This window comes from Xenopus laevis, chromosome 2S, assembly GCF_017654675.1.
Source record: "Xenopus laevis strain J_2021 chromosome 2S, Xenopus_laevis_v10.1, whole genome shotgun sequence".
NCBI lineage: Eukaryota > Metazoa > Chordata > Amphibia > Anura > Pipidae > Xenopus > Xenopus laevis.
The window spans coordinates 5519036-5546072 of NC_054374.1; the positions used below are offsets into that span (position 1 = coordinate 5519036).

Sequence of the window (27037 nt, forward strand, 5' to 3'; positions counted from 1 at the left end):
CGTGTTCCAGATTACATATGAGGGATCTAATATTCATTAAGTTATTATACCATGGTCTACCACATCAAATGTTTCGCTGACAAAGAAATTGACCTTTATTGCATCCCATTAAGTGTAAATAGAATCTCCAAGATGGGTGATGTTATTGAGCTGCTTGTGAGAAATGCTGCTTTACCCTAATATATATTTCACCAGCTCAGTAACTGCTATGTCCTAATATTTTGCCATTCCTTTTATCACTTGAAGGATGCATCACCTTAAGTTAGACCAGGATTTGATGTTACATATTTACCTGCTAGGTGTACATAGGGTGTTTGTGCCATGACATGAAGCAATCTATTAGACTGTGCTCACCATTTTTGATTGGCTGATGTGTGCTCTCATATGCAGAGCCAGTTCTAGTGGTTATATTCTAACCCTACAGCACAATGTTTCAGCTTTGTTTCTGCTCCGCTAAGAATAGAATTAGAGGAAAAGTAGGTATTCACTATTAAGCAGCATAACTAAACATGCATGCAGACTTCAATCCAGATGGTTGTGGGTCAGTGATGACCTGCTTTATTGTACTATTGACTAAATGTTTTTTTTTTTTCTTACAGATGAGAGAATATTGCCTGCGTTTAAGAAACATGGTTACAAGTTCCTGTACAAAGGATGAAATTGCCACAGCTTTGGACACTATGATAGAGGAGGTAGGTTCATTGGCTTCCATATATTAACCACTTTGGATAGTACTATATTATGCTACATAAATATTATGGAGATCTATGGAAAAATTGCATCTGTTTCTTTAAGGGCAGGGGCACACGGGCAGATTCGGGTAGATTTAGTTGCCTGGCGACGGCCTCTTCTGCGGGGCGACACTCCCCAAACTGCCTTCCGCCTGCTATAATCAGAAACCGCCAGTGCCAATGCACTTGTGGCGCTTCAATTTCCGAAGTTGCCTCACGCGGAAACTTCAGATGACTTCGCAAATCGAAGCGTGGCGAGTGCATTGGCGCTGGCGTTTTCTCATTATAGCAGGCAGTTTGGGGAGATTGTCGCCCTGCAGAAGAGGCGATTAGTCGCCAGGTCTTCCCGAATCTGCCCGTGTGCCCCTGCCCTAAGACATGCATTTCATGATACCTGGCTCTGAAATCTGTAATAAGCTGACTGTGCAAAAGATATTAGCATCAGTTGCCTCCTGCATTATCTGCAAATTCACAGACAGGCATAGCATCCGCCTGTCTGCGCACACACAGGGCAGATTTCAATGCAAAAATGCAAAATTATGCAATTCCGAGCTTTTGCAGATACAAGGCAGACAATGCAGTTTTTCCATTTGTGTATCTATGCCAGTTCATGAAATGCACCATATGCCACAAGCCTTACTCTTGGTAGGAATCTGTTAATTGTGCATTAACCTCATTTTCCTCAACCTCTTTAAACAATGGCAGTTAAAGTAAAAGAGTATGACACTGAGAGCCTAAGGAATTTGGGGACTGGTGGTTTTCTGGAGCATTATGGATTTCCCTTGTACTGCTCACATTGGGGCAAATTCACTAAGCGCCGAACGCTAGCGTTAATTCGCTAGCGTTTGGCATTTTCGTTACTGCGCAAATTCACTAACGAACGCTGGCGTAGTTTCGCTAGTGTTACTTCGCACCCTTACGCCTGGCGAATTTTCGCTAGCGACGTAACTACGCAAATTCACTAACTTGCGCAGTGTACTGAACACTACCTTTTACGCTAGACTTCCTTCGCCACCTCAGACCTGGCGAAGCGCAATAGAGTAGATAGGGATTGTTTCAAAAAAGTCAAAATTTTTTCTAAGTCCCAAAAAACGCTGGCGTGTTTTCTACATTATGGGTGATAGGCTGAAAAAGATCGAAAATTTTTTTGGGGCTCCCCTCCTTCCCCCCTACATTTCCTGACTCATGGCAACTTACCTAGACAGTGGGCACATGTGTAGGGCAAAATAAAATTTTTATTTGATGAATTGAAGGTTTTCTTGGCATTTGTAGTGCTGATACATATTCCTCCATTGAAATTTGAATTTGGCGCCGTATGCAAATTAGCCTTCGCTAACGTAACTTCGCTTTACATAGCGAATCAACGCTAGCGCAACTTCGCAACCTTACGCTACCCCTGAGCGCAACTTCGGATTTTAGTGAATTTGCGGAGCGCTGGTGAAACTACGCCTGGCGAATTTGCCCCATTGTGTTTTGTGTCCATAAACATAAGAATACAGAGCCAGTGTATTAACAGGCAACAGCCACAAGAGAGCAGGTCAGGAGCAAAGAAGAAACTCTTCTAATATTTAGCCACATTTTTATAGTGGTATTTTCTTTGCTTCTGTATATCGAAGATTTAAAAAAAAAAAATAATAATTAATAAATTAAAGCAAACTAAATGTATATTGAATGAATGATATTCATACTGAATTTATATGATATTTGACTTATCTCTGAATGCAGAGCTTAGGTTTCAATTGCATATTACAGTTATAAAAATACATAGTCAATTTGCAATATATCAAACATATTAATCAGTTTGAACTGCACAGATCAATTACATTCAAAAATTGTATTTGGAATTCTCTACCAATCCACCTAAAATCTGTATGAATATTTTTTGTGATTGTGAACTGAACATGCTTCTCTTGAAAAGAAGCTGTAAGAAAACACTGCAGTTAAGCAGGTGGACAAAAAAAAGGTTTGTCGCTTCAGATTCTTTCACTATAAATTATTTCTTTTTACCACGCTTATTTAAAGCGCACTGAAGGTTTCTGAAAGATAATCAATTGAGTGTACCAACAAGGACTCTCAATTATTATACAAGTAAATATAGGTGTAATTCTCATGGTTTTTCCAGATTACCTGCTAAATTTAATTTCAGTTTATATATAATTTTTTGACCGTTTTATTACTGTTATTTCTAAAGTCATAGTTAATTCAAAATTGTCAGCGTACTGTCATTTTAAATATATTTGCAGTCTAAAGAAAGGAGGAGTTTGGTTTCATTAAACAATCACTCTTTTTTTAATCATTTACATGCGGATTTAAAATTGTTTATTTCTAGTGATAAAGAAAGCATTTACCCTAACGTCACTTGGGATTACTGAACTGTAAAACATGCTTTTAATTCTTCTTGTCAAGTAAATCCAGATCTCCGTTGTGCTGAACAAAGGGCATTGTCAGATTAGAAGCTCTACATTATACAATTCTAAATGGGCGCCCTCATAAACATTTTGATACATAGATTTTTTGTGAAAATGATGTTAGTCCTACTAAGTTCTTGATTGGACGAGGAGCTTGGGAGTTGTGCCTTTCTATGATAGTCTCAACATCCTTTTGGAGAGATTTCTGTTCTAACAAAAAAAAAAATGTCTTTCTGTAAGGGACTATATTTCATGGTATGGATAAAATAGTGTGAATAAATGCAGCAATTGTGGTTAAAAAGTAAATACTGATGTGGACTAATGTAATCCTGAACAATTCCCTGTTTAAACATATGTATTTTATGCAAAATCTAATTTTAAAATGTTTTTTTATACAGCAGTAGTCTACACAATCTGATGTTTTGCTTTACCCAACCACTGAGTCTTGTAGTATCACTTAATTCCACTTTAGATATGAAATAGCTAGCAGTCTTTCAGGGGTGGTATATGCAGTAGAGGTTGCTCGAGTTCCAGTGGAGTGCATATGTTTTTAAGAGATGTACTTATTTTAAATTGGAGTTTCTGGTCAAGGAACGTAGTAGCAGTAGAGTAAGCATTCCTGCAGGGGACACCGCATTTTAGAATGGGCTAAAGAGGATCTGGGAGTGAGTATAAAAAGAAGACCATGGAGCAGAATTGCTGAGATTACCCCTATAAAGGACCACTCAACTGCAAACCATTCTATTGTCCTGAAATTCCTTACTGTAATATCCATGTATCGATTACAATTCCAATGGGCTTTCCAGGTTTTTAACAACCTTCATTTATAAAAAAAAAAATAACTTCATGAAAGGTGAGGTTCCTCAAGATATGGTCCTGGATGTTACTCAAGGCAGTAGCGCTTCAAAACATAATTCAGAAGCAGATGTTTATTATACACTAATGCACGGCATGTTGTAGGTCTTTCTTTTCTCATGCACCCCTACCCAATTTTGTAGGAGTGCAGTCAGTCACCAAATTGCCACATGAACTATGTGCTACTTGTTATTGATCCAGTATCCTTTATTTACATAGCCCTGATGTGTTTATGCAGCACAATACTACAATGGAGCTTACAGTCTAAGGTCCCTATTCTATTGAGACAACACATACTAGGGCCAATTGCATCAGGAGCAAATTAAACTCCCTGTATGTTCTTGAGTGTGGGAGGTAACCAGAGGAAACCGCAGTAGACATGAAGAGAATATACGAGGGTTTTTGTCCAGTTGGAAATTAAACTTTGCACCCCAGTTTTACAAGGCAGTAGTGTTAACTGCTGAGCCTCCAAGGCACCTCTCAGCAAGGCTTGGTAGCCATTGGTAGCTTTATTCACACTGCCTGTATTGTTTTACAAGGTTTAAGAAATTTCACAAACATATATAATCTGCTTTTCTAACCCATATATTATTTAGAATTTCAGTAGAATTCAAAGAGCTTTCTACCTGATAGCCAAATGCTCAGCACGTTAGGTTGAACGTCATTATGAAATAAAGAAAACAAACTATGGAATCCACAATTAAAAAAACTCTTAATGAAAATCCATCATCCGTTCTCTTTTTCCCCAAAGAACCATATTGTCTTCACATCTACAAAATGCTTATTTACGTACCCAGCAGTTCTTCTCGTTGACGAATGGAAAAATAGTTGAACATTTTGTACCTGTCTGCTGATATAGAAAGCAGGAGGAGCGACCAGATATGCAAACAAATGTATAAGCAATCGGTCCGTGGCAGTAATAAAACCCACTCCTTTCTCTCAGGAATGATGAGCCTGACTATATTTATTAGTGAAACATGTGGTCGGGACAATGACAATAAGGGCAATACTAGAAAAGTTGGGGATTTAATCTACACCCAAATGAGAAGCAAATTGTAAAACATCATTTGTAGAGTTATTTTCTCATGAATAGGGGCTAGTACAATTCTTGCTCTAAATTTCATACTTTATTTGCTAGTACAGACAGAATAGGCATAACATTTAAGCTTGTTTCCTTGGGATATAGTTAATGGGTGAAGCCTAAACTTATTTTGTATAAAGTATAATTTAGGCAACTTCTTCATGCACGTGTATTAAATATATCACTGGATGTTTTAGAGTTTAGACTCTCCTTTTGAAAGCAATGACCCATTATACTCTCTCCACTGCTGGTTCAGACTTTTATAACATATAGCAGAAGGTATCTAATCCAAATTTTTGTATAATGAGGGGTTCTGTGTGGTATCCAACTGGGCCAAACTCATAACTTATGATGGGTCATTAAACAATATACATAGTAACATAGTAAGTAAGGTTGAAAAAAAAGACACGTCCATCAAGTTCAACCTTTTAGTTTTTTTTTTTTATTTGCCTAACTGCCAGTTGATCCAGAGAAAAGCAAAAAACCCATCTGAAATCTCTCCAATTTGCCTCAGATGGGGAAAAATATCTTCCTGACTCCAAAATGGCAATGGGACTAGTCCCTGGATCAACTTGTACTATGAGCTATTTCCCATAACCCTGTATTCCCTCACTTGCTAAAAAGCCACCCAACCCCTTTTTAAAGCTATCTAATGTATCAGCCTGTACCACTGATTCAGGGAGACAATTCCACATCTTCACAGCTCTCACTGTAACAAACCCCTTCCGAATATTTAGCCAGAACCTCTTTTCTTCTTCTATATATGGCCACCTTTCTTATGTTCTGTTTGTCTGGACCAACAGTCCAGATTGAAGACAAATGAAGATGAGCTGCTGCTCTTTTGTAGATGCACCAAATGCACTGGCCAACATGGTGCATTGGCAGATGAAATAGTCGAACCTGCCCATTTAACACAACCACTAATATCCATAGACCATTGTTCAGGATTGTTGGGTCATCATACACCTGATCATGCACAAGATCTGTAAAAAAGTAGCAATTACTTTGTGAGAATTGAAGTCTTGTCTGGAGAAGAACTGACTTCTGCTGTTTAGAGCAGAGGTACCCAGCCTTTTGTACCCATGAGCTACATTCTAATGGAGAAAAGCCTAGAGAACCTGCAGTGTGAATAAAGTTCCTAGGGGTTGCAAAATAAGTGCTCACTTGAGAGAGGTTTTAAAGCAGAGTGGGGTCATCAGCCATCCGTATTTAAGTACACGAGCGCTATATAAATGTTTTCGTTTTTTTTTAATTTCGACCTTCGTATTTTTATTAAAACCACTGTATTATTATTATTTAATTATAAAGCTCCAACATATTTATACATTGAACATACATTGGTCATGTGATTTGTGCCTGCACTTTAGGAGAGAAATGCTTTCTGGCAAGCTTCTGTTTTTCCTTCTCAATGTAACTGAATGTGTCTCAGTGAGACATGGGTTTTTACTATTGAGTGTTGTTCTTAGATCTACCAGGCAGCTGTTATCTTGTGTTAGGGAGCTGATATCTGGTTACCTTCCCATTGTTCTTTTGTTTGGCTGCTGGGGGGGAAAAGGGAGGGGGTGATATCACTCCAACTTGCAGTACAGCAGTAAAGAGTGATTGAAGTTTATCAGAGCACAAGTCACATGACTTGGGGCAGCTGGGAAATTGACAGTATGTCTAGCCCCATGTCAGATTTCAAAATTGAATATAAAAAAATCTGTTTGCGCTTTTGAGAAATGGATTTCAGTGCAGAATTCTGCTGAAGCTGCACTATTAACTGATTTTTTCCCATGACAGTATCCCTTTAACCAAAAAAAAGGGACTTAACCTCCAAGACTTTTATCCCTTGTGACATGCCCATGACAGTATCCCTTTAAGATATTTTGAACTCAGTTGCTGGTGGACACTCCATTGGGCTCATATCCCTGATTATAATTATCTGTTTCCTTGCTTGTTCAAATTTAAAGTTAATAGAGTTCCATATCTCTCCGCAGCAAACTACTACAGAATAAAACAGTTTATATAAAACTGCTTGTTAAAAATAAAAAAAAGTCCGATGTAGAAACATGCCTTTGGCAAAAACCAGAAGATGTCAATGCATGTTGAGGCTGCAATTTCTGTTGCCTCTTTCACCTTTTCATCAGTCCCAGAAGCAGATATGATGCGAGCTTGTAGCCAGTGAGTCTGCGAGTCTTGACAACCAATCAAGGAGGTCTCATGAAAACCATATACATACAACAAACACTCGATGTCTTCAAACTGCTGTTTTCTTTTTTGTTCAAAAACAAATTCCTCATGAAACTGTACAGATTTAGTTATAAGGTAGACAAAACCATAGAAGAAGAAAAAAATAATAAAGCGTTTTATCCGTCTATAGCACGGATTGCCAGCTAAAAATGCAAAGAATCTGCCTGGTGAAATATACACTTCTATCAAACACTGTAAGATTTTAGGGGTCGATTCACTAAGGGTCAAATATCGAGGGTTAATTAACCCTCGATATTCGACTAGGAACTAAAATACTTCGACTTCAAATATCGAAGTCGAAGGATTTAGCGCAGATAGTACGATCGAAGGATAATTCCTTCGATCGAATGATTAAATCCTTCGAATCAAACGATTCGAAGGATTTAAAGCCAACGATCGAAGGAAGGAATATCGAAGGAAGGAATATCCTTCGATCAAAAAAAGTTAGCCAAGCCTTCCCCATAGGCTAACATTGACTTTGGTAGCTTTTAGATGGCGAACTAGGGGGTCGAAGTTTTTTTTATAGAGACAGTACTTCGACTATCGAATGGTCAAATAGTTGAACGATTTTTAGTTCGAATCCTTCGATTCGAAGTCGTAGTCGATGGTCGAAGTAGCCCAAAAAAAACTTTGAATCCTTCACTCAAAGTTAGTGAATCGGCCCCTAAGTGTATTTTTTCCTCCTCAACAGAGAGTTTCCTAGAAAACTGTTGCAGTCTGTTATCTATTTTGATCTCATGTGTTATTTCACTGTTGTGGGAGAGCCCACTGTTCTTGGATGAAAAGAAATAGATTCTCTTTCTATAAATAAAAGAAGCATTCACACTCAACATGTTTGAGTGTAAAGGGCGAAGTGGCTAACACTGGCGAAAATTTTCCAGGGTGACGTCATTTTGGCACTTCGCTGATTTACTAATGGTAGCTGGCGTAATTTCGACAAGGAGATAGACTCTGGCGCAACGTCGCCCGCTAACGCCAGGCAAAATTTCGGTATTGTTACTACGCAAATTCACTAAGTTTTTGATTTTACTGACTGTTACCTCTATCGCCAGACTTGCCTTCGCCACCTCAGACCAGGCGAAGTGCAATAAAGTAGATAGGACTTCCTCAAAAAATAGTTGAATATTTTTCCAAATAACGCTGGCGTTTTTTTCTATTTAAAGGGTGATAGACTGAAAAATATCGTAATTTTTTTTTTTGGGGTACCATCCTTCCCCCCTACATTTGCTAACATATGGCACCTAAACTATACTGTGGGCATATGTGTAGGGCAATATAACAACTTTATATAATTTTATTAAGGTTCCCTGGCCTTGTGTAGTGTAATTTGCTGCAACATATACACCCATTGTACTTTAACTGCAGGCCATATGCTTATTAGCCAACGCTAGTGTAAATTAAAACTGCTGAGCGTAATTTCGCCAGCGTTCGTTACCCTGTGCGCAACTCCGGATCTTCATGAATTAGCGTTGTCCAGGCGAATTTACGCCTGGCGAAGTGTTGCGATGTGTGCGAAGCAAGCGCTGGCGAATTTTCACTGGTTAGTGAATTTGCCCCTTTGAGTGATGCTAATGTAGGGAGGTGCAAGATACCAGTTTTCTGGCTCCAGATGTTCTGAATTTGACATCAGCAACAATTGTGCCATTTTTTTTGTCTTTCAGAAATTTCACACACTACCCATTTGCCCTTGTTAACACAATATTTATTGACTGTAATCGCACAACTTTAGCTTCCTGTTCTGTGGGGCTTCAAAACAATCTTAGGCATTCCGCATTATCTGGATTTACATTCCCTGCTTTGTCTGTTTATAGAAACGGTAGGGCCCTAACTTCCCCTTTGGACCTCCTATATCACATGAAGAGAATTCACACGCCATTTGTAAATCAGACATTTGTACTATGCCGGCACAGATATGAATGTACCACTAAATCTGCACAGAACCAGCTTTTTTTTTAAATGATTAATTTCATATTTATTTATTCAAATAGCTGTTGGATGGCTAATGATTCTGAAATTTGTAGATTACGATAGCTGATGTATAGTGTATTAAATGAGACTGTTCTTTCTATATATACATGTGATTATATATTTTCCTTTGCAAAAGTATCCCTTGACTAAAAGAAGTGATACTTTAAAATAGCTTTTAATATGTCATTGTTTCATGTTAGAAGAAATAATTACCGTATATACTCGAGTATAAGCCGAGTTTTTCAGCCCCCAAAATATGCTGAAAAACTCTACCTCGGCTTATACTCGGGTCAAGCGCAAAAACGGTCGCCGGCGCCTAAGAATATTCGCCGGCACCTAAGAATATTCGCCGGCGCCTTAGAATAGTAGCCGGCGCCTAAGAATATTCGCCGGCGCCTTAGAATAGTAGCCGGCGCCTAAGAATAACTAAGAAAGACTAAGAATACTATTCTATGTTTTATTATCATAAAGTGATGATTAATGTTTTCTGCTCTTTTCGTTTCCATGTTTCTGAGACCAGGCAATCAGGATGTTATTTTTGGGAATCTGCATCTTCATGATTGTGTTATTAAAAAAAAGTTGAAAATTGACTCCGATTAGTACATTTACTCTTGTTTTTCCTAGTGTTGTTGACCATCTTTTTCCCCTTGCTATGCCAGGTATACAGAGTGGTCAGCATATGCTTGGGGAGCCCTCCTGATGTTATAACTTGGGAGTATCGAGACAAGGAGAAAAACTTTTGCAAGATTGGACCTATAACACCCCAGGATTTTTACAAGTGCCATGTTAAACCTATTTACAATGTGGAAGATAAGGTGAGTTCATAAGTGTTCCTGTGTAATTGATAAGCCTTTATTGCACTTACACATATTGAGGTAACTTTTCAAGTTAAACAAGACGCTAATTTAGATTAGATTAGATTCATTATTCCAAGATAGAGATGTCAGACTCCTAGGCCAATGCTTGTTGTTGGGGGGGGGGTGCTACCTTCAGTATAAGACTAACATAAATATCTTTATGGCATCAGTAATGATGTTAGAAATCGAAAAGAGTCGGTAAGAGTGCGCTCGTATGTCAGATCATAAATGTCCTCTGTACTACAAAGTACTACCAAGATGACTGAAAGAAATTTTAAAGAACAAGAAAAGTCATTTTGTCACCCTCCAGTGATTACAATAAATAAATGTGCAGCATTGGGAAAATTAAATTGTTACTGTACTACCTATGCACACAGCCCTGGACAGCCTTTGGGAACATTGGGAAACAGCTGAAGTAGCAGCAAGGCACCAGGTAGTATTGCCTAGGGCCCCAACACTACTAGGCCAGACTGAGGAACACAACAACCTCTGGCATCCTCCTGTTGAATGTTCCGGATTATAGATGATTACTGCTTGCACATTACGACTTTTTTTTATTATTTGCTGCAGTAAGCTTTAGAGATGCACCGAATCCACTATTTTGGATTCGGCCGAACCACTGAATCCTTCACGATAGATTCAGCCGAATCCTAATTAGCATATGCAAATTAGGGGTGGGAAGGGGAAAATATTTTTTACTTCCTTGTTTTGAGAAAAAGTCAGGCGATTTCCCTCCCAGCCCTTAATTTGCATAAGCAAATTAGATTCCGATTGGGTTCGGCCTGGCAGAAAGATTTGGCCTATTCCTGCTGAAAAAAGCTGAATCCTGGATTCGGTGCATCTCTGGTAAGCTTATATATTTCAATTATACACGTTTTTGCATACAACAAATGAACTCTTAGATCAGGCTCTACACTTTGTAGTTAAATGGTAGTATGCAGAGCAAAAAAACTACTGGGAAAGAACCACAACACAACATTCTTTCACTAGAATCTACTTTTATCGTATTTCTTCTCCCTCTGCTTCATTAGCAGTTCTTTTTTGCACTGAAACTGGAGATGCCTTCCAGGTTTAGTTGCAGCAGAAATGTGGTCCTAGAATCCTAGTGCATGGCTATGAAGGGACTTTCACTTTAGGAGTTTTGAGAACTAGAAACTCCTGCTGTCTTTGCTGTGTTATATTTTGGTCAAGTTTCAAAAAGATTTGGCTGTGTGTGACCCTAGAACCTGGCTGCACACAGAGAATTTAAGATACAAAAAGTTACTCTGCACACCACATCATTAATGCATGTATGCAAATAAGTGGTTTAGTAAAGCATATAATTACAAAGTCATTAAAACATATAATGTAGTACATACCAAACACAATGTCTCAAAAAAACAGCCACACTCAGGCTTGCAAGGATGATAAATTGGTGTGTGGGCAGCTTTGGGCCAGACCGGCTGAGCATCGTACATGGGTGCACGCATACACGCAAATGAGCATGTGCGATAAGGTGCGCATAGGAACTCTTGGTGGAGTGGAACTGCTCAGTAAGGGGTCACTGCCCGGACATGGGGTAGGCAAGGCAACAGAGAAGGGACGTGCCTGGCTCCCCCTCTGCTTTGCACCCTAGGCACGTGCCTTTTCAGCCTACCCTAGTTCCGGCGCCGTATGTGGTAGACTATCCCAACATTTCTGGCACCAAGTCCTTCACACACAATGTCCCAGAAAACAGCAGCACTCAGGCAGATTAGCTGGTGTGTGGGAAAATACCCCAACCTTTCAGACACCAAATCACACAAAGAATTTACTACTGTCCCTGCAGACTGTTATCTTACACTACTTTTCTTGCCAATTTGCTCTCATTGTAGAACTATTGAACTGAAAACAGAGCTAGAAGTGATATCCTCCTCACATTCATACACAAACAGACATGTTAGAAAGGAAGGATATAATGCTGGCTTCTGCATACTTTACAGATTAACTATGGTCTATACCATTACCATTTTTTACAACTTTTATTTCATTTTCAGATATGCCTTGTAAATGATCCTAGACCACAGCACCAATATGGAAAATTATACACAGTGCAGTTCCTGGGGAATATGGTGGGAGGCCAGAGAACTTTGTACAATAACCAGCCGGTTGACATGTTAAAAAAGCTGGTTGCGCTGTCTATTAAAGATGGAGAGGTAAGTATGGATAATTTATGAACCCTAAAACATCAAAACAGGTCTTCACAAACACTGTAATAACTATAGCATTATTGCTAGAAGGGCAACAATTTAACATATTTCCATACACTGATGTTTCCCTGTATCAGTTAAAAGTAGGAAAAAGGAGAGAGGAAAAACTTAACTGTATCCTATAGAAAGTGTAAAAAGACTAACAAATCACGCATTCTTTAGGCCTCTATAGGCAGTCATTAGGACTAAACCTAAAGACTGTGCTATTTGTTATATAATTTATTATCAATCTTTTTTAAAAGCAAATTAAATTGTTGGTTATCAGGTCTAGAATTTTAAACTGGCCCAGAGGTAGGAATCCAGATACAAGTAAGCGTCGGCTATATCTGAATTTATTATATAATTTATCAAATGAATCACAATCACGCTATCAGTTACTCTTCATTCATTCGCTGTTACATCATTGGGGAACTCATTAACCAGCACTTTATATAATTAGTTATTTATTATGATGGACCAATCATTAGCAATTTTTTTATTTACTATGGAATTTATCAGCCAGCAATGCAGCACTTTATACTATAATAGTATTTTTATTACATGGTAGATATCAACTAATTCACGTTACCTCTTGCGCTTTAAAATTGGTGAATTACAAGGCAGTTTACTTAGTTATCAAAACACTGATTGACTCACTGTCTTGGGGCTAATGCTGACCTCTAAATGGTTGTCAAATACAGCAGCAATTGGAGTTAGACACAGAGTGTCGTGAAACTAAGTAGCATAGATTTGCACCCCCACCACTACAAACATGGTGGTTTTGGTGGAAAATAACGTATTCACTTTAGGGTATATTAGCATCTTTATAAATCCAATAGGGTCACCATATGAGACTAATGAACCCTCTAATTTGTTACCCCATTGCTATCCATAATTTTTTTTTGTCCTCCAGTTATAGCCTGTTCCAATTCCCCCTTCTCACCATCTTCTTTCACATAGGGTAAATTTTCAGACATTGTGTGCCCTCACGGCTTAATCCAGGTGTCATGTTCAATAGTGTGTGCCTTAGCCTTGAAACACACCCTCATACGTTTACTCCCAACACAAAACTGTTGTCATTCTCTGACTCATTCTTCTTACCCTACTTTTCTACTTTGTTCCCTGTCCAACTCTTATACCTACCTATACAAACTCTAAAGGTGGCCATAGACGCGCAGATAATATCGTATGAAACTAATTTTCGTATGATATTCGGTGCATGTATGGTGGGAAAAGAGCTGACCGATATCGGCAAAGGACTTGGATATCGGCTCTTTGATCGGGCTGGACAGAAAAGTTTAATCGTGTGCCTTTGAAGGAATCCAATTATCACATATTGTTAGTGCTGAATCATCAGATACAGGTAGAATTCTATTGTTTCTATATGTATATCTGACAATTCAGCTCTACACGTGTGTATTGAAACAAACAATCTTTCTTGGAAACATATTTTCCAAGAAAGATCGTAATTGTAACGTCCACCATTAGTTACGTTTCTCTTTTCCCACCCCTTACCTATTTCTCTTAAAAAAAAAAAAAAAGTTTAACCTTTAAATACACTTGTATTCTTTTCCCTTCTGTAGCTTAAGCAATATAATATAATATAAGAGAGAATGTTAAGGTGTTTAAAATAGGATCAAGATGTATATTTTAGCATGTGTAGAACACATGTTAAAAATTCAAAATTTGTTCTTATTTAAAAGTGTGTTATTACTTTAAAATTAGTATTCTACTGGGTCACTAACTGAGCTGAGGGGAATTGGCCCCCCCCCTGGCCTAAGCAATGCAGACAATAACAAATATTCTTAGTTCTTTCAACTTATCGAAGCCAATTGCTCACATAAATGCAGATGACAGAATGCATATTTTGACACTAGACTCACTTGTTTTGAAGTAGCCTGGTCACTAATTGTATACCTGATGTCATTCATCCCTTGCTTGACTCAATTGAGTGATTATAAACCCGTGGAATTTTCATATGCTCTGAAGGTTGTAAGGCTACTAAAAACCAGATGAAGTTGGTAGGTGATCCATTTTTGTTGCTCCACTGCAAGTATCAATTTCTTTACCTACAGATGTGCAATTTCTGACATATTTACATTTATTTGGCATTTACTTAGGCAGTGTGGTTCGGCTGTGATGTTGGAAAACATTTCCATGGCAAGTTGGGCATCAATGACTTGAATATGTAAGTTTTGTATTTGTAACTTTCTAACTACAGTAATGAAGAAACAATTAAAATCATGGGTTATTCATGTATAAGCTTATAGTAAAATGAGTGGCACCGTTGCTACAATTGTAGCCTTACTCCAATATGTGCCCTGTATGAGACCTTAATTGGGGAGCAAGCCCTCACAACAGTGTGAAGGCAGGGTATAGCACACTGTAACAGTAAAAGAATGGGCATCAGTGGTTATTGCAGCAATAACTAAACTGATTTATTAACAGAGATCCATATATAAGCACAACAATGCAATACAGAGCATACAGTATATATATTGTATGGTCAACACATACAGTGCAGACCAATTGCAGAGTCTTCCCTCAAAAAGTGCTTGAGGGGAATATCCGTCTACCCGGATTGTTTCCTCTGGAGGAAATTTCCCATGGAACACCCGGGGGGGGGGGGGTCTGTCTCAGTTCATATTGTCCTATCTCTGGTTCCCTAACTAGGCAACAATGCCCTTGGGATCTAATCCTTTCTATCACTCCTCGTTGGAACCCAAAGATGCTCAATCTAGGTAGCCCTAATCTAGCTTTCTCTCCTAGAGAGACTGATCTAGCTACTCCTTACTAGTCCTGACTAATGACTCAAGTCCACTTAGGAGAGGTTCAGGTAACAACCCTGACCAGAATCCCCTGTAGCCACATGGCTCAGGCATTATATATATATTATAGCACACTGTGATAGCTATGAGCCATACTATGACCCAGGAAGTGGGGAATTACTCCCTTCTTTAAACTAAGGGTCCCCTTTGGGCACAATTTTATGGGAAGGCAAAGTAAATGGGGATATATTTACCAGTCCCCTACACATGATTATTTAAGCCTGTTTTAATTGTTTTGTTTGATAGGTGAGTGTTGGATATTCTCTGAGCCATATCTTTGTAAAGGATTCAGGGTTTTACAAATCCCCTGATTATAGATTAATATATGCCTGAATTAAACAGGATTAATAAAAGGGTGTTGGGAACCTGTTTCACATAACATAAACCAATCAGATTTTTTAATACCATTGGGTTGTAAATTAGACCTTTTTTAAATTGATAGAGTGAAAATGGAATAGCAGGTAGAATGACGCTGCAGCTTATTTACTCATTCTTTGCCATGAGGTACAGCAAATTCTTTGATAACTTCTTGGTGGATATAGATTAGCTTGGTGCTACTGGATAGAATGTCTTAATTATGGTATATTTTGGAGTCATATTTTCAGATATGATAGTTTCCCCTGCCAAAATCCATTTGCATATGACAACTTGATTAACGTGGTATTTAAATAAAAGTGTCAGAACAACATTAAATATCCAAATGCTCAGCTCTTTGATCTACTGGTCACAATCTAATAGTAAATAAAAATCTACCTTTCAGGCACCACTGAAAAAGGAATTAAAAATCATAAACCTAGGCTGGTTGACCGTATGTAGGGGAAAGTCTTAGCTCTGTATCTCTATTTATGTTACTATAGCCAAAACATTTAATGCAAAACATTTCTTGAGATGAACCTATTCCACTTATGTTTCCCCTACAGCTTGAATGTTATTAAGAGTTTATATATGCACCATTAGTGTGATGCAATTTGAAGCTTATTATTAAATTCTTATTATTAAATATTCTTTTTTGCAATAGTTCCTGTTTGCGGAGAGACTTATGTATTCTTAAAACTGCATGGCATAATGGGAACGCCCATTCAGTTCATGTATCTATATCCCATATTTTGCATGCAAACCTATAAATGATTATGTATTTTGCAAATATTCTTGTATTTTTGTCTGCTTCTATCATGTATTTACTACCAACTTGTCTATGTTCAGATTTGACCACGAGCTGGTGTTTGGCTTGTCTGTAAAGAACCTGAACAAAGCAGAGCGGCTAATATATGGAGATTCACAAATGACGCATGCCATGGCCCTTACAGCTGTCACAGAGAAGGTAAATGGTCTTTTTATAATACAGTATTACTGGGCTGATTTTAATCTCGTCTCTCTCTGTCACTCACAATGTAAGTTGAGACTACACTCACTCATCTGCCTATGTTTGATCCCAGAAGCCATATTTCAAATTGTGCATGGTGATAGATCTGTTTCATTGAACGCCATTTAAATGTATGTAAAGGATTATTGATTAAACACACTTATGGCTTCTCCACATACTCTAGAGCTTTACTGATCCCACAATGTACATTGCTTAATTGTCTGGTCATTTTTAAACTTGTTGGATCAAGTGTGTTGGTCAGCATAGCTGTGACCTTAAATTACTGGTGGGATGGTCAGATAAAAACCTGCTGAGCTAAGCGACAGCAGGTACAACCAGCAAAGTGTTTTAATAGCAGTATATATAGTAATACATATATATATATATATGCACTAATGGCTCAGCTCAATCTAGTCAGTGACTGACTCAGGATATGATTCATAAAGCTTTAATAAATATTAATGTAAACAAGGCTCCAGGGCCTGATGGCATACATCCTTGGGTTCTAAAAGAGCTTAGTTCAGTTTTAGACCAGCCCCTATTTCTGATTTTCTCAGATTCACTGTCATCTAGTATGGTGCCTATGGATTGGAGAAAAGCTGATGTTATTCCAATATTTAAAAAGGGATTGCGATCTCAGCCTGGCAATTATAGGCCAGTAAGTTTGACATCTGTGGTGGGCAAATTATTTGAAGGCTTGTTAAGGGATCACATTCAAAATTTTGTCCTAGTCAATGGTATTATGAGCAGCAATCAGCATGGCTTTATGAAGGATAGGTCATGTCAGACAAATTTGATTGCTTTTTATGATGAGGTAAGTAAGATGCTGGACAGTGGGGGGGCAGTAGATGTGATCTGTTTGGATTTTGCCAAAGCGTTTAATACTGTGTTTCACAAACGACTGCTTTCTAAACTAAGGTCTGTTGGGCTTAATGAAGTCGTTTGCACATGGATAGGAAACCGGCTACAGGATCGGGTAACGAGGGTGGTTGTTAATGGGACATTCTCTACTTGGAGTAAGGTTCTTAGTGGGGTCCCTCAGAGCTCGGTTTTGGGTCCACTTTTATTTAACTTGTTCATTAATGACTTAGGGGAGGGTATTGTAAGTAATGTATCAGTGTTTGCAGATGACACAAAACTATCAGCCCAATTAATTCCATCCAGGATGTGACACTTGCAACAGGATCATGACAAACTGGCAATCTGGGCAACTAAGTGGCAAATGAGATTCAATGTTGATAAATGTAAAGTCCTGCACCTGGGATGTAACAATATCCACTTATACCCTTAATGGGACTGCACTAGGCAAATCCATTATGGAAAAGGACCTTGGAGTCCTTGTAGATAATAAACTTATCTGTAGCAAGCAATGCCAGTCAGCAGCATCAAGGGCAAATAAGGTCTTGAGCTTTATTAAAAGGGGCAGAGAGTCACGGGAGAAGGGGGTCATTCTTCCACTGTATAGAGCACTGGTAAGGCCCCATCTAGAATATGCCGTACAGTTTTGGTCTCCATCACTCAAACAGGACATTATTGTATTTGAGAGGGTACAGAGAAGGGCAACTAAGCTGGTAAAGGGGAAATCTTAGCTATGAGGAAAGACTGGCCAAATTGGGGATGTTCACGCTGGAGAAGAGGCGCTTAAGGGGTGATATGATAACTATGTATAAATATATAAGGGGATCATATAATAATCTCTCTAATGCTTTATTTACCAGTAGGTCTTTCCAGCTGACACAAGGTCACCCATTCCGATTAGAAGGAAAGAGGTTCCGCCTAAATATTTTGAAGGGGTTTGTTACAGTGAGAGCTGTGAAGATGTGGAATTCTCTCCCTGAATCAGTTGTACAGGCTGATACATTAGATAGCTTTAAGAAGGGGGTGGATTGCAGGGTTATGGGAGATAGCTCATAGTACAAGTTGATCCAGGGACTAGTCCGATTCCCATTTTGGAGTCAGGAAGGAATTTTTTCCCATCTGAGGCAAATTGGAGAGGCTTCAGATGGGTTTTTTTGCCTTCCTCTGGATCAACTAGCAGGCAGATAAAAAAAACTAAAAGGTTGAACTTGATGGACGTGTGTCTTGTTTCAACCTTTCTTACTATGTTACTATGCTCACACCCGGGGCAATGAGGTTTAAGCTGAAAACAGGAAGTTGATACAGAAGCCCATGAGTACACAATAGAAGGAAAGAAATGTGCTGTTTCTTTTGACAGAGGACTCAGAGCAGCATTACTTTTAAGGGGTTACTGGTGTATTTATATAGACCTTTCTGATAAAGCTTACTTAGTCTTAACCTTTTCTTCTGCTTTAAAATAATCTAAAATTCATTAAGTTCTCCAGGAAATGTTAAGCACTTCCCTGTGTCACTCACTCCATGATTTTGTGTTTATCTTGCTTCATTCGCCCATTCAGCTTTTATTTTTTCAGTAAACTGTAAGGTACAAGCATTTCTACCATGACGTATTTGTGGTGCATGGTGATTATTTCTGTTCATAACTCTGTGCCTTTAGTTCTGACCCCCAGTGTTCCTCTCTAAGACTTTAAACCCTCCAAGTGTTTTCCCCACAGGGGGAGTCTAGTTTGCAGGCTTCTCTCTGCTTGTGTTAGAGACCAGAAAATGATCCCTAAAACCTGATTTCAAAATTCTGACCTAATGAGTGTGGTTTTATGCTGCCAAATCTGTGGGCGGGTGGTTCATTAAAAACAAATAGCATGCTTTGGCCTCCTGGCTTGCTTAATTATTCTCCCCCAGATCATTTTAGTATTTTGCCTTTTGCTTTGGTTTTTATCTGGCTTAAGTAATAGAAAAATGCAGTAGAACAAAAGAAATGCTTGCTTGGGAATATGGTCCTTCTCTTTGGGGGCGGTGAAGATTTAAATCCTCTTCTGCATTTGAGCGATATTAAAAACTTGTTTGTACGAGATTAACTTGTGAGCTGGTTTTTAACTTCACAGTGTTGCTTTATAATATCAAAGGGAAAAGCTTAACGGGGGCAAGAATAAGTCATCTGCCGGAGATAATTTTGCTTTTTTTTATCCCCCTGAGAGATGTTGTAAGAGCCTCAATAATAATAAAACAAGCAATGGTTTATATAATAAAGTCGTATATGGTTCTCTGTACAGATTTCTTCCTCACTTCTCTAAACCAGGGGTGCTGTTAGATACAAACAGGGTGACAGGTACATTAGTTATTTTTGATTTATAAGGTAATGCTTAGTCAAAGAGCAAGTGGACCGTTAAATAAATTCCTGCATCTTGTAGGGAGAAATAATCTAAAGATTCTTTTCAGTTTTAAATAATATCTGATTTATTCGCCTATCTTCCAATCTACAAAACTGGAATTAACATTGATATGTGGTTTCTGGGGTTTGGCTAGTTCTGGCATGATAAACTAAAAACTGTTTTAGAATGACCGTCATCATATTTAAATGGATACTGTCATGGGAAAAAAAAAAAATTTCAAAATGAATCAGTAAATAGCGCTGCTCCAGCAGAATTCTGCACTGAAATCCATTTCTCAAAAGAGCAAACAGATTTTTTTATATTCAAATTTGAAATCTGACATGGGGCTAGACATATTGTCAATTTCCCAGCTGCCCCAAGTCATGTGACTTGTGCTCTGATAAACTTCAATCACTCTTTACTGCTGTACTGGAAGTTGGAGTGATATCACCCCCTCCCTTCCCCCCCCCCCAGTAGCCAAACAACAGAACAATGGGAAAGTAACCAGATAGCAGCTCCCTAACACAAGATAACAGCTGCCTGGTAGATCTAAGAACAACACTCAATAGTAAAAACCCATGTCCCACTGAGACACATTCAGTTACATTGAGAAGGAAAAACAGCAGCCTGCCAGAAAGCATTTCTCTCCTTAAGTGCAGGCACAAGTCACATGACCAGGGGCAGCTGGGAAATTGACAAAATGTCTAGCCCCATGTCAGATTTCAAAATTGAATATAAAAAAATCTGTTTGCTCTTTTGAGAAATGGATTTCAGTGCAGAATTCTGCTGGAGCAGCACTATTAACTGAAGCGTTTTGAAAAAAAATTTTTTTCCCATGACAGTATCCCTTTAAAGTTCATTGGCTTATAGATGGGGCTAAATTAGCAGCCTTTCCAACTAATATCTGATATTGATTGCGAGAAAGGAAACTTGTCGGGTGAAGAATGCCAGCGCCATCACATTTTCCTAAAATAAATCTTCACCTGGCGGCCATTTTTCCTCTGACACATCATCGGTAACATTGAGACATGTATGCTGTAAAGTTCATGCAATGCAGAATGCATTACCAATATGCTTAACACCGATATGCTTAAACTTTGAACCCTCATCTGGGGTCCCACAGCTTTAGGTCAACCCACATATCACTTATTCCCATTCCCAGCTACAAGTTCTTGGTTTTGCATAAAACATAATGAATTAAGTAATACATTTGAATTCACAATATTAGTTTTTATCACTACCTTCTGCTTACAAATGAACTAACATTTTTTTTTTTGGTGTTTTTTTTTTGTTTTTAAAGTTAGGTCAAGATGGAGAATATGAGAAATGGCGAGTGGAAAACTCATGGGGAGATGATCGGGGAAATAAAGGTATAAATAATAACATTGTGCATATAATGTGCCTTTACTGTTTGACTTTGCTGCATTTAGGCTGGTTTGGAGACCATAATCTTGGGGAAAATGGTACCTTATACAGATGCCAGTAAAAATGATTTATTGTAGGAAAGATCCTGGCTGGTATATCATTGACATGGCATTAATGGGTAAAGTCTGTCTCACAATTGGTTTCTTTCATTTTTCTGAAGATTTGCTGCCACACTAAATGGGCAGGTGTCTGATCATCAGCATTTTTGAGACAAAGTGACCGATGCAGCATGTTTCCTGTAGACTTGCTGGGAGACAATTCCAGACACTGTTTTGCATTAGATTATTTTAGGAGTAGCTGAAGCAAAAATTTCCATCAAAATTTTCTGGTGGATGTAAAATGGGAACAGCTTATTGCTGAATGTAAATCATTGTGACAAAACACATGTTAAAAAATACACTGGCCTATTGCCCAAATTACATATGTTCTGAAACAGTGATCCCCAAACTGTGGGGCTGTGCCCTCAGGGGAGTTTGGAGCAGTGGAAAATGGGGGCTCAGTCTGAAGTACAGTTAGTAAGAGCTAGGGTAAGAGTTGGGGAGTATGGACATTTGCTCTCATAGATACATGTAGAGGTCCAGCTGGAAGGTCAGTATGTGTTTGCTGGCATAGGTTTTAGGGAAATATCCCTGAATGACCAATATTCTTCTTCATCTGTACTCATTTCATGGGCTAAGGGGTCCTGAATAAAGATTCAACAACCATTTGGCCTATGTTTGCATCCAACGCATGACTGAGCCCACAGTTTATTGGCACGTGAATGGACAGTATACCTGAGCAGCATGTGATTGGTGTTCAATAAAATATTGATCAGGAACCTGTAATTACATTGTTACATGGTTAAATCGGGTTGAAAAAGACAAAGTCCATCAAGTCCAACCCCTCCAAATGAAAACCCAGCCCCATACACACACCCCTCCCTACGCTCACATAAATGATATATCCCCATATCTATACTAACTATAGAGTTTAGTATCACAATAGCCTTTGATATTATGTCTGTCCAAGAAATCATCCAAGTCCCTCTTATAGGGGAGGGGTTTTGCGCCAAAAGGGTTTCCTTCTCCTTTAACAGTCTCCCCTCATAATTTAACTCTTCCCTCCCTCTAACCAGTTTAGTTGCACTTAGTCTCTGCACTCTCTCCAGCTCATTTATATCCCTCTTAAGGACTGGAGTCCAAAACTGCCCCCATACTCCAGATGAGGCCTCACCAGGGACCTATAAAGAGGCAGAATTATGTTTTCATCCCTTGAGTTAATGCCCTTTTTTATACAAGATAGAACTTTATTTGCTTTAGTAGCCACAGAATGACACTGCCCAGAATTAGACAACTTGTTATCTACAAAAAACCCTAGATCAGGTGTACCCAACTTTTTTTACCCGTGAGCCACATTTAAATGTAAAAAAGAGTTTGGGAGCAACACAAGCATCAAAAAGTCCCATGGGGTGCTAAATATGGGCTGTGATTGGCTATGTGAACCTGCAGCCTACAGGAGACTCTGCTTGACACTATACTTCGTTATATGCAATTAAAATCTGCTTCCAAGCCTGGAATTCAAAAATAAGCACCTGCTTTGAGGACACAGAAAGCAACATCCAAGGGGTTGGAGAGCAACATGTTACTCACAAGCTACTGGTTGGGAATCACTGCCCTAGATCCTTCTCCCAACACACTGCCATTTAGTGCATAACCTGCATTTATCAACATTGATCCTCATTTTCCAGTTTGCTGCCCAGTTTCCCAACTTGGACAAATCCCTCTGCACACTCTGTAACAGAGACCATGCTGTTTAAGAGCATTTGTCATTTATTTTTGTTGTAATTACTTGTTCTGTGGCTTTCCAGATTTGCATTACAATAACTGATCTATTTCATAGCCCTATCAACAAGACAGTGGGTTGAATTACCGACTGGAAGATGAATAGGAGAGGGTTAATACAGAAAAATGATGGCTAATAATAATTTCTATATAGGGAGAAAAAGTTAACCCTTGAAATTGCACCACCCCATCGTGAAACCCGATAACTCAAGGAACATGGTTAAAACATAACTTTTACTAATGTATTGGATAAAATCGTGAGTCCAGGAAACCATTAAAAATGAAACTAGGACCAGGGAGACAAAGAACCAAAATTAGGTGTGGCGCTTTTTAGCTTTAGCTAGGCAGGGGGGACTGAACTCTCATTAATTTAGGCTACCTCTTCACGGTTGAAACGGGTGGGAAGCTCTGAGGGTGAAGGGGTGGGCGAACTACGGAGCCTCGCTCTGGGGTAGAATTCATGCGAACCTTGATGTTAACTTTTCAGTACCACAATTTAATTCCATTAATTTAATAGCGGATCAATTTTTGATACCACCTTGTTATACCAATTTCTCCATGGAAATGGGAGGGTGTGCCGGAGGGTGAATGGGTGGTGGAATTATTAAGGCTGGAAAGTGGATGGGTGGTGGAATGAGTGGCAATGGAATAGGTTACCTATATAGAATTCTTATAGGTCACGTGACATTTGTTTGTTTTTTTCGCCCCACACGGCGTTTTTGCTGCAGTTGTTCACTGCAGATTGTAGTGGTTCACTACAGACTTCAGGCATTAGCCTCCTAATTTACTCAAGGTTCGCATTTGTCGCTTCACCTAATTTTGGTTCTTTGTCTCCGTGATCCTAGTTTCATTTTTAATGGTTTCCTGGACTCACGATTTTATCTAATACATTAGTAAAAAGTACGTTTTAACCATGTTCCTTGAGTTATCGGGTTTCACGATGGGGTGGTGCAATTTCAAGGGTTAACTTTTTCTCCCTATATATACTTATCTTTTTAACCCTGCACACCATCTACTGGTTTCTCAATTGATGGGTGGTGCTCCATTTTTTTGTTTGTGATTATAATAATAATTTCTAGCATCAGATTCAGATGAATAATAAAAAGGCAAAAAAAGAAAGGGCAGAGTCAGCAGGAACTGGAGGAGATACTCGTACTATAATGGTACTCATGTGAATCGACAGGAAGGAAAACAGATGGGAATATGGGTATAAGCCTGAATGATCCACCAACATAACAAAACTGTACATTTAACATGTGTTTTCAAAAGCTGCACATTACTGCAGTCACTGCAGTCATTAAACTGTTTGCTGAGCAGTCAAAGAAGTTCACATTTACTTTCTTTAAATCGCCCCTTCCACTTAAGTGTATATGACTGTGTTACTTGATGTCTTTGACATTTTGCACAAAGGGACTGCGAGAGGGCAGTTATCTTTATTTTTCCAAAACAGAGACACGCAGCTACATTTTCATGTTTCATTTCTAATGATGACTGGGAGATATGATTGTTTGTACATGGGGGGGGTGAAGACAGAAACTGAGATTCAAATTGTGCATTACTAGGATAAAAAACTGGTCTCCAAAGAACTACATAAATAAAAGCAATACGCTAGTGCACAATGAACATTGTTGGTTGTGCTTGTTTTGATTAATACCTTCCTTTGCAGGTAATATATTGTAAATACTTTATATACTGTAATAATAGTTGACCTTAAAGGAGAAGGAAAGGCTAAAATTAAAGTAAGCTTTATCAGAAAGGTCTATATAAATACACCAGTAACCCCTCAAAGTAATGCTGCTCTGAGTCCTCTGTCAAAAGAAACAGAACATTTCTTTCCTTCTATTGTGTACTCATGGGCTTCTGTATCAGACTTCCTGTTTTCAGCTTAAACCTCCAGGGCTAGGACTTGAGCATGCTCAGTTTGCTCCTCTCTCCCCTCCCTGCTGTAATCTGAGCTCAAAGCTGTAAGTGAGCAGGGAGAGACTCAGGCAGGAAGTGATGTCACACCAAGCTAATATGGCAGATTCTATCCTAAACAAACAGTGACAGTGTCTAGAGCTGTTTACTCAGGTATGGTAAAGCATTCTGCAGAATGAATATAGCATTCTATCTTGCACTATTGTGGCTAATCTGTTGGCAATAAACTGTCTTGGAGCTTTCCTTCTTCTTTAAAGTGATACTGACACTAAAAAAACTACTCTTCAAAATTTAAATTTACATTAAAGTTTACCTATAGGTTGTTTTTTGCTGATAGCTTTTGTAAGTCATTGTTCCTGGAAGTTCCTAAACCTGGCTGTTTTGCCAACCTGACTGTCGTCAACCTGTCATAGATTCTAATGCTAACAGACTACTTCTGCACAAATATGGCAGCTTCCTCGTTGAGGAACACTGTTAATCAAGTAATGTGAAAGCATTGGGCAAATACTTTTATGGCAAAATTATAAATGCTATGCAAACACAATGTTATCATATATTTATCAAAGTACAAGGAAAGCCGTTTTCACTTAATTCATCATTTAAAGATTTCACATTCCCAGATTGCTAACTTTTTTGGGGGAAATACCTTTTGTAAGTGCAATAATTTTGCCATTAACAAATTGCTTCCTCCATCTTTAACCAGATCCCATCACCATGAGCATCCTTTCCGATGATCTGCACGTGTGAACTTCAGCATACTGAAATAAGAAACTTTCTAAATACAATCAATCGAAAATTCTGCATTGTTTCTGAAATAATCAAGTTTATCTTCACTATTCCTCTCTCAGCATCTGTTTCTCTTCATTCTGTCTTCATTCAGGAGTTGTCCGATGAAGGACCAATATTTAGGGAGGCTCCTTTTGCCTAGAAGATATATTAGAGCTCACTCTATCACCCATCTCTATACGTTATTTTGTTAGATTTTGTTTGTACTAGAATCAGTTATTTGAGTGAGCTCTAATATGTCTGCTAGGAAAGGAAGATATATTGGATCATTCATCTGACACCCAACTGCTGCATGAAGACAGAATGGAGAGAAAAGGATGATGAGAGAGGGATTGTGAATATAAACTTGATTATTTCAGAAACAATGCAGAAGATATAATTGATTGTATTTAGAAAGTGTCTTACTTCAGTATGAGGAAGCGTATAATAAATTTTAATTTTTGCAATGGTTCCCCTTTAAAAATCTTAAAACAACTCCACTTTGACTTACATAGAACACAGTGGCTCGGCCCTGGATGGAGAACTGTTCCAGCAGTGACAGAACTACAACACTTAGCACTACTAACACACACACACACTTATTGGGGAAAGTTACCTCCTCTGAAATGGCAGAAATCAGAAGATCTATAGGTTGATTTGAAATACATATTTATTTGTATTTGCATTCCATTATATGCATGGGTTTACACTTTATGCAATGATGTGTTCCGTGAGTTTCTCTTAAACCATGTAGAGACAAAGCTCTTTTTGGTGGCTTTAACAAATTGTTTATTTAGAAGTCTATTCCCAAAAGAAATTTGATAATTTGTGGTATAAGATTTGCCAAACCCCCACCTCACCCCTCCAACTCTCTACCCCCCTAGAATTGACCAATTTTGTACCAACCTGCTTTTTATGTTTTTGTCTCTGTTGCCATAAATTGTAGTGCAATGCGATGGTAAAAGCAGGTTGGGGGATTCTCTTGATATAAAATTTCCCCTGGAACAAGTGATCCGTGCTTCTGCAAGTAGATTAATAGACACTCGTATGATACCGGGCTTGGGATGTCGGCCTTTAGTGCATCTGTGTCCAACAACTCAGAACCTGCACCCTGGAAGATTTACATTGACCATAACCTTAACATGTAGTCTAATGTCTCACACAACATTTTATGTATGTAACAGGACCAGGGATGGGCGAATTTGACCCGTTTCGCTTCGCCAAAAATTCCCTGCCGGCGAAATGTCGCAGACGCCCATTAAAGTCTATGGGCGTCAAAAAATATTTGTCGCGCAGCGAAATTATTTTGTCGCGCGTCTTTTTTTTCCCATGACAGTATCCCTTTAAGAAAGGAAA

At 38.6% G+C, this 27037-nt stretch overlaps 1 protein-coding gene across 1 annotated transcript in view; it reads left to right on the plus strand.

Annotated features, from left to right (window-relative positions):
- Positions 1-27037, plus strand: part of blmh.S (bleomycin hydrolase S homeolog) — a gene marked incomplete at its 5' end in the record, with an annotated part of 41655 nt that overhangs the window by 9395 nt on the left and 5223 nt on the right. The window contains 6 exon segments of the mRNA NM_001095831.1: positions 600-692; positions 9935-10090; positions 12148-12306; positions 14460-14527; positions 16371-16488; positions 21055-21124. Coding sequence (NP_001089300.1) covers positions 600-692; positions 9935-10090; positions 12148-12306; positions 14460-14527; positions 16371-16488; positions 21055-21124 — 664 coding nt within the window.